General features: G+C 36.7%; 1 protein-coding gene across 4 annotated transcripts; it reads left to right on the plus strand.

Moving 5' to 3' along the window:
• Positions 1-110: 110 nt before the first annotated feature.
• Positions 111-9125, plus strand: LOC123503291 (26S proteasome non-ATPase regulatory subunit 10-like). Of its 4 annotated transcripts, none has more exons than XM_045252943.1 (6): positions 111-915; positions 5715-5865; positions 7528-7626; positions 7920-8066; positions 8265-8434; positions 8815-9125. In XM_045252943.1, exons 2-6 carry the CDS (start codon positions 5749-5751, stop codon positions 8966-8968), a joined length of 687 nt encoding a protein of 228 aa, XP_045108878.1. In that variant the 5' UTR covers positions 111-915; positions 5715-5748; the 3' UTR covers positions 8969-9125. The 4 variants fall into 4 exon arrangements, with proteins under 4 accessions (XP_045108878.1, XP_045108874.1, XP_045108877.1 ...); XM_045252939.1 differs by having other exon boundaries at positions 115-915; positions 5656-5865; XM_045252942.1 differs by having other exon boundaries at positions 115-915; positions 5694-5865.
• The last annotated feature ends 11 nt before the right edge of the window (positions 9126-9136 follow it).

Here is a 9136-nt window from a genome sequence, read left to right on the forward strand (position 1 = left end):
ATTTCCTGGACACTTGTGATTGTTTTTCAGATCACTGATAATTTTGATTTGTCAGAGCATTCCGTAGTTAAATATTATCATTTTTGTGTCTTATTTGCAGTACTTTTAACAGGTTCATTGGAAATTGCTCTAGTTTTTATTCATTGAAAAGACATCCATGAGAACCTGACTGATAAGCTTTATGACCTTTAGAATGGTTCTGATAAGAGCCCAAAATGATTAAAAATACACACCATTAATCCATTATTGGCTAATTGCATTCATGAATACCAAACCATTCTAGATAATGAAATTGAAGTTTGTGGGCATGGCTGTGATAAAGATATGTTGTGCAAGAATTGGATTGGATATTTAGAGTACAAAACTGGTCTTTATGAGTGTTTAGATAGGATTAAGAGGATGAGAGTATGAAAGTGCACAAAGATTAGAAGTGTGGATGAAACCATAGAGTGAGTTCAGTATCTGCCAAAGAACATGTACTGAAGTGCATGTGATGAGTTGTAGTGTGCTGTTCAGCCAGATTTTGTAGAAAGAACTAAAATCATCATGAAACCAGTGATTTTTTTTTCTAGTAGACTATATGATTGAGGAATGTTTGGTATGATATTGTTGCTTGAATTCTTTATTACTACTGCTGCTGCTGCGTAAATTCTGGGGGGAATAGAATCGCAACTAATTATTATTTTTTTTTTCAATTTTGTTAGTTCTTTATTTTAAGTATTATTTATATTTCCCGAAAAATAAGAATGTGAAAAATAGATAACCATAATAATAATATTCCTGCCATGCGCTGCAGCGCTTCAGCCGGATTGGTGAGAACGCCAGTCACTTGTGGCTTGTGAGCGTGAGAGTTGAGGCGTCGTCTTGTTGACTGTGGGGTGTGAAGGTGACAGCACGGAAGTGACTATTACCTGAGTAAGTGAGACCGCGACAGTAATTTACAGACTAGGCATTGGTGGTAGTAATGTGTGGTGAAGCCTGGCAGTGGAGGAGGGAGGCACGAGAAGGCAGTTGAAGTGTGGGGGCCAGGGGACAAAGCTCCCTAACGCCACGCTGGTCCAGTGGCCCCAAGCACACCACGGAATTGTAATGAAGGTTGAATGACAAGAAGGCCACGTTTCTAGACTAGGCCGTGATTATAACAGTGTATAGTGAACCGTGGCATTACATAGGAGGACTGAAGTGCAGAAGTAAACAACACTGGTGATGCCATGTCTCCTGCTACCCGCCGTAACACGTTGACTTTTTTAGTGAAGGAAAAGGCCACAGGAGTAACTTGCGCGCTAGATGGTGCGGATTAATGTACTTCATTGCAGTGTAACAGCTGCAGTTCTCTCATCAGACAGTGCCTTTATATTCCGAGTGTTTTCAACCCCATTACACATACCTGGGAAATTTATTACATGGGTTTCAATTTTTGACATTTCATTTTGTTCTGTCCTCAGAGTGATACATACCCACCCCATTTCACATTCAATTGTTACTTGCCAACCAGGTTAGGTTAATTCAGATTAGTTTTTGTTATGGTTAGGTTAGACAGCTACATGTTGTGGTCGTACAGTATTATACTCACTGCTTCATATTATTTTTGGTGGTAATTAGGGAAATTTCTATTCCATCCTATCTAAGGAGCTTCTCCCTATGGATGTCCTCTTCAGAACACTAACTTTAACTAATGACATGAGACAGTGCCAGATTTTATCATTTTTGTTGGAAAATGGATACTCTTTGGGGTAAGTTTTACAAGCTTATACAGGTATATTGTTGCACATTATTGTGTATGAAATATAAATTGATTAATCTCATGATGTCTGATGGCATATGACAGTTTGAGTGTCTATTCATAATATTTTTTTTATATTAAAACAGTTTATATTTGTATCAAGGCAACCAGTTTGTCATTTTCTACTGAGCTTAATGAGAATTTGCCAATACACATTTTCATTTGAATGTACCATACAAGAGCAAATACATGTGATATATAGAAAATATAATTTTGTGTCAGACTTCATTTTAGCTATATCCTTAGCTCCTGGCTGCAAGCCACAACAACAACAACAACACTTCTTTTATTGATTTGTTTATTTATTGATTTTTATTGATTTGTTTTATTTTATTTTATTTTATTTATTTATTTTATTTTTTTATTTATTTATTTATTTTTTATTTATTTATTTATTTTTATTTATTTTTTTTTCTGATTACATTCATGTGTGGGATGTGACAGTGATTTACATTATTTTAACCCTTGGATAAAATGTATAAACCCAAATCCACATCCTTTTAATTTTATTACTCATACTTACCGTATATGCCAGACTTTAAGACGAACCCCAATTTTTTAATTAAAAGTTTGTTTTGAGCTATTACCACTGTACAAGATTACCCCATTAATGGTGGATTAATAGTGGAGGGTGCGTCACTGGCAAACCGCAACATGAAGGGCTTGTGTGGCAGTTGGTTCCCTCACTTAAGTACTTTAGTATCGTGGCAAAATTCATTATCCCTGATCAGCACAGTTCCATGTGTTCCTGAGCTCCAAAGTGGCAGAACCATGCATCAATTTCTTTTCTTGATGACTACAGTACTAATCGTCAGGTTTATTGCCAGCGCCTCACTGGGTCCTGAGGAGTTGTAACATGGCCATTCCTTCACTACCAGTGCTGCTAGTTTCAAAATACAGACACCCTTGATTTATTAATCCAACAATTAGCTCACACAGAAATACCTTGAAATATAAGAAATTAAAGAAATTAAAAATCAAAGCCATGATTGGATTAACATAAACAGTATCAGTGAACATCATGGTTTCTGTTAACCTTAACAGTAAATAATGATTATTATTATGGCATGGCTGGGTGTGCCAACATGTGACACCGTCAGTAAACAATAAACTGTGGTGGAGCCAATAAATTGTGTGTGTGTGTATATATATATATATATATATATATATATATATATATATATATATATATATATATATATATATATATATATATATATATATATATATATATATATAATGTACATGCTTGTCATGGTACTGTGCTGATTAATATTCACCAATGAGTTAATGGGTTGTGTTTTATTGTCAGCATATAAGACAACCCTTTTATTTATAAGCCTCAAAATTAACACACAAACTTAGTCTTGTACTCCGGCGTATATGTACAGTACTGAAAATAAAAATTACCTACAGTGGATCCTTGGACTTGAAACAGAAATTTCAATAATTATTTCCCCTCAGTGTGTTGTCACCTTGCTCTTATTCCCTGCTGTGATCAGGACAGTTGACTAGTTTTTCATTTGACCAGTCACTTCACCAGGTAGGATGGTTTAGTAATATTTTATGTAAGCACACTAATCTCGTAACTAACCAAAATATTTCTTAACTTCTGTAGTGACGTGGTGTAATAGACGTGAAACAAAGAATCCACTTAGGACTAACTGACTGTGCTAATGGTGTGCTATAAAAAATACCATCACCCAGTATATTCTTAAAACCTGGATAAGTGACACTCCATGAAGCTTATCACCATAAGGTAAATAATACTGATTTTATATAGTTCAATTCTTATTTATGTTGGTAAAAATTTGGGGTTTTTGGAAGGGATTAAAATGATTTACATTGTTTCCTATGGGAAAAATGGTTTTGGAATGAGTCACGCTTGAAGTCCAAGGGTCCACTGTATTTGTAGCTTTATCTTATAATACAGTTAACAAAGCTTTATCTTGCACCAGTAAGTAAGATTTTTTTACACATGCAGCAATTTGTCTCATATTTTTTCCTGCACGTCAGTTTCTAAATTCATTAATACACCCCTTTTGCACCGGTAAATCAGAGAAAATAAAAAATTCCAGTACTGATAGGTATTATGACCTTTGCTGTAAAAAGGCTAATTTAGGACACTAATATAACTGCACTTAACTGTATACCTTATGAAGTAGAACATGGTTTCTCAACCGGGGTTCCCCAGAATCTTAATGTTCCACGAAAGGTCCCTAAGGGTTCTGCAAGAACAAGTGAGATATGCTAATGCACTTTTGACTTTTGATTTAATTTCATATAAGTCAGGGGTTCCCAACTGGTGGGTCGCGAAGCCTTGGCAGTGGGGGGTCGCTTAGCCTTGCCAGAAGTAGCTTGGTATAGTGATAATTTTATCTCATCAATTACATTTTTTTTTTTTGGGTGCAAAACAAAAGGTGTGTTACATTAGTTCAGTGTCATTAGATGATATTATAGGTGTATGTATGAGTGAATGTACTGTGCTGCTGATAATAAGCCCTAAGTAGGGGGTCACATGGGTTTCAAACTTTTAGGTAAAGGGTCGCGAGTGCCGACAGGTTGGGAACCACTGATATAAGTAATATAACTAAACACACACGATGTATTATTGGTTATTGTAATATTATATACAGACATCATCATATCTAACCTATTATGTAGAAGGTCCAGAGTGGGGTTGGTCCCTCCTCCTCCTCCTCCTTGCTTTATTTGATATCAATTGTGCATACAGGCAACCCCCGCTTAATGAAGATTCACACAATGAAATTTTGCTACAACGAAGGTTTCATTTTACTACCATCTGCTCGTTTAACAAACACCAAACTCGCTTTAACGAAGTTTTATCCAGGTAATTTTTTCCAAGTTTGAAAACACCGCCGTATCACGCAAGCCAACAGGCTTTTGAATATACTAGCGCCTCTGGTGGACAACATGCACACCACTCACTCCCCCTGTTCAAAGCAATAGCAGCGTCACCAGCAGCTCGTCTTCCCTCACTCAACTTACCACCAAAACGCCCTGCAATGTTGCCTAGCATTACTAAGACGACCAGGACGTCTCTTACTCTCGAAGTGAAGCTCGATATTATTCACAGATACGAGAGGCGAGAAAACTAATAGCATTGCTCGCCACCATCTTGACTCCATCTACTGTCTCTACTATTTTCAAGTCAGCAGACTCTATTAAGAAGGCTGGTGAGACCGTATCTTCCTTGCAAGCTAAAAGAACTACCTGAACTCGTGACTCTACAATGGATAAAATGTGTGGAAATGTGGTACATAAGTTTTGTATGATACAATGATGCGCCCTTTGTTGACATTCCACAGGTTGCCAGTTAGTGTCTTTCCTGCTCCACTCTCCCTCCCTTCATAAATTTAAGATCATCAACATTATAAAGTTACGTACATACATACATTAGTGTACATTATAATGACTTAAATTAAACTGCCTATATGTTTAATTTCATAATTTTTACTTTCATTAAACCTTTCACTGTACTATGATGCACTCTCACTTTGTTTACTCTCAATGGAAGTTCAAGTCAGGGGTTAAACTTGTTATAATCGGTTCACTTAACAAAGTTTTGCTTAACGAAGGGGTTTTTTTAGGAACGTAACCCCTTTGTTAAGCGGGGGTTGCCTGTACATTCTTTCACTAGTTTTATCTGATTTACAAGGTCTTTTGCTCTGATTAAAAATTACCATTTTTCACTCTTCCACTTCACTTAAGGTAGCACCACATTACCACTGCTCTGCTCTGATTAAAAATTACCATTTTTCACTCTTCCACTTCACTTAAGGTAGCACCACATTACCACTGCTCTGCTCTGATTAAAAATTACCATTTTTCACTCTTCCACTTCACTTAAGGTAGCACCACATTACCACTGCTCTGCCCCAGCAAACAGATCATTACCACCACATTATAGTACTGTGGGAAGGAGCTAACAAGTACCAGGCAGGATGGTGCCAGAGGATCACAACTCCTTCAAGGTGCACGAGGCTTCCTACCAAGGCCGCTACGAGGAGGTGAAGGAAAAAGTGCTGAATAACAACCGTCTTCTCACCACCTTGGATGACGTGAGTGCTGGTTACTACTGTTTAGTGACACAAACTGTCTCATTGTCACCAATAGTTAGTCGTGACAAAGTAACATGGTAAGAATAGTCGTATAGACGTTTCGAAAACAGGACTTTTTGTCGGATCGTCTACATATGAGGCTTTCAGAATAATAGTGACATAAGCATCAAAAATATAAAAAATTTAAAAAACGCAGTTAAAGTTTTGCAACATTCAGAACGCAACAACTTTTTACTGAGATGAGGTAGAAAGCTCTAGTTTTTTGTAAAATGAAGCTCTATAACAGGGCTTTGCAACCATTGTAAGCAAAATGTAATTACGTTCTGAAGTTGCTCATTAAGGGCAGGGCAGGGCAGAGGGAGAGTGAGGGGAACGACAATGGCGGGCTCTCATTGGATGTCATCAACCACATCACTGCATCCCTGCCTCTCCATTGGTCATTAAACGGCCCAGGTGGAGATACGTTGGGTTAAAGTTCACTGTGCAGTCACTTTAATGTGATGTTGATACGGTCGATTAATACCGTCACTACTAGCGGAATTTCACCCTTGTTGTCATCAGCTGCATGGCCAGTGACAAAAAAAAAAATTCCCAAAGAATGGAAATTTCAACCATGTTGCAGGCCAAATTTTGACTTGGACATTGCAGATTCAGAAAGCTGAAGGCGAGACGAAGAAAATGCTATACAAACCTCAAAATCGGCTGGGGTGGCGCTTACGTCCCTATTCTGAACGCCTCATATAGACATTTGTTCCTATTTTACTGCACTAAGTTGTAGCGTGGTCTATATGTAGACAATTTCTTACAAGTAAGATATATATAAAATAAATCTATTTGGCATCTCAAATACCCAAACACCGGTCAACATGGCCTTTCAAGGCCGGTCACTGGTTGTGCTTCGTTGATGGTGGATGTGCTATGCACAGAAGCTAATGCTGGAAATTTATACATTTTTTACACTTTTTTTTTTTTTATTATTAGACTATCATGTCAAGGAGAAAGAAGTGTACCACACGCAAGAAACATTGCCTAAAAATGAATAGGTACAAAACAAGTACATATGTGAAAAATACAAAGAAAAGTAGAAGGAAATTACATCCAGGTCACAAGTCCTGGATGTGAGTAACTAAAACATTCATACAAATACATTGACATATATTATCACCAATTAAACACAAACAACACTTACATAGAGATTTAATTGTTTGTTCAGTTTTGTGGCAGAGTCTATATATAGATTCAATTGTTTGTTCAGTTTTGCAGCAGTCAATATATAGATTCAATTGTTTGTTCAGTTTTGCAGCAGTCTATATATAGATTCAATTGTTTGTTCAGTTTTGCAGCAGAGTCTATACTATATAGATTCAATTGTTCGTTCAGTTTTACACCAGAATCTATATGTAGATGTCAATCTGGAGTACCCAATTACAGGGAAACTATACATAGACATATGGATGAAAGTCAGAGGAGGCTATATATAGATGATTTTTTATTTGGTAGTTCAATGATCTGCCCTGCTGCCAGGAAGGGGTTAATTTCACTGGTGGTCCTTTCTTCCTGTAAATCAGTTTTGAATATACATATCACATTTTTAAAGTTTTGTCCATAAGACAAGATTTTTCTGAATAAGTGTTTGGTACAATATTGACTCTTGTGTTTTAGAGTGAACGGCAAGCGCTGCACTGGGCTGCCTGTGGAGGACATGAAGAACTGGCCAGTTTTCTCATAGAGCATGGAGCACCAGTTGATAAAGCAGATGATGTATGTAGGATGCCGTGGTGTCTGTCTATAGTAATCATCATTTCATCTGTGAACACTGGTCTGTCAACTAATAGACACATCATAGATTTCTATTGATACCGTATGTCTTCTTTTTAATGTTAGCAATCTTCTACTATCACTGTACTTAGAGTAAATTCATATTCAAAGTATTTTATTTCCAGATTTTTCTTGAATCTTCATAGGGAAAATATGACAAGTTGTCATTACTGAATAAGTATTTCAATGTGAGTATGTCTTTGGCCAGCCACAAATAATTTGCATTGTGTTGTTAGTCAGGATGGACGCCCCTCATGATTGCTGCTTCTGCTGGCCGCACCCAAGTGGTGAGGATGCTGATTGGCCGTGGCGCCAACACTAATGCCCAGAACACTGGAGGTCACTCAGCTTTGCAATATGCTGCTTCCAAAAACCACCATGAGGTAATTTCCAGATAGTTGTGGATATTTATTCTTATTTTTATAGTTTATTTTTATTTATTTTATTTTATTTATTTATTTATTTTTTTTTTTTTTTTTTTTATTTATTTATTTATTTATTTATTTTTTTTTTTTTTTTTTTTTCTTTTTTTATTCAATCTAAGAGATGCACATATTAGGGAACATCTTTGTCATTAACAGATTGTGTCAATCCTGATGGACAACTGGTCTGACGTGAATCTGCAGGATAAGAGAGGTGCCACAGCCCTGCACCGGGCTGCCTCCAAGGGAAACATTCAGTCCATGACACTACTCCTGCAGAGTAACCAGTGCTCCATCAATGTACCAGACTCTGAAGGCAACACTCCTCTGTAAGTGATTTGTCAGTTTGTGTTGCATCTGAGGATGTAGGGATAACTATCTTTGTAGTTGAGCGACATTCCTCCTTCACTTCCATTGTTTTGTTTTTTCTCAATGCCGAGTCCTTTTACCTATCTGATCTGCTGAAACAATTCAGAGGAAGAGTATTTTTAATGAAAGGAAAACTTTTAAATTTTATCTTCTTTAGAGAGGTATAGGTTAAAAGGAGACCTGATAAGAGTTCTATTGTGATATAGCCATAGGGGCTGTGAAATATAAAATTGTGTAGTGTTGCAACCAGGATGTTACAAAAATCCTGTCCTTAAGTCTGGAATGATTGTAGAATATATGAACCTAATGTGCCATAAAGTGCAAATGATCTTTTCTATAGGCATCTTGCATGTGAAGAGGAGCGGCTTGAGGCTGTCCGACAGTTGTTGGAGAGAGGTGCCATCACTGATAAGGTAAACCGAGAAGGGAAAACTCCAATACAGATGACATCCTGTTTGTCAATCAGAAGACTGATGCGCATGAATGAAATGTGATTGTTTTAAATATCGGTCTTTAATTCATAGAATAAGGAGAGTTCAGTAAATACTCCTAAAGTTACCTAAGTTGAAATTTATTTTGAGATCTATGGAATATTAAAGTCAAGACTACATACCATTACTTTGCATATATATATAAAGATAATGTTACACATTTGTTTATTG

Source organism: Portunus trituberculatus, chromosome 13 (genome assembly GCF_017591435.1).
Source record: "Portunus trituberculatus isolate SZX2019 chromosome 13, ASM1759143v1, whole genome shotgun sequence".
Lineage (NCBI taxonomy): Eukaryota > Metazoa > Arthropoda > Malacostraca > Decapoda > Portunidae > Portunus > Portunus trituberculatus.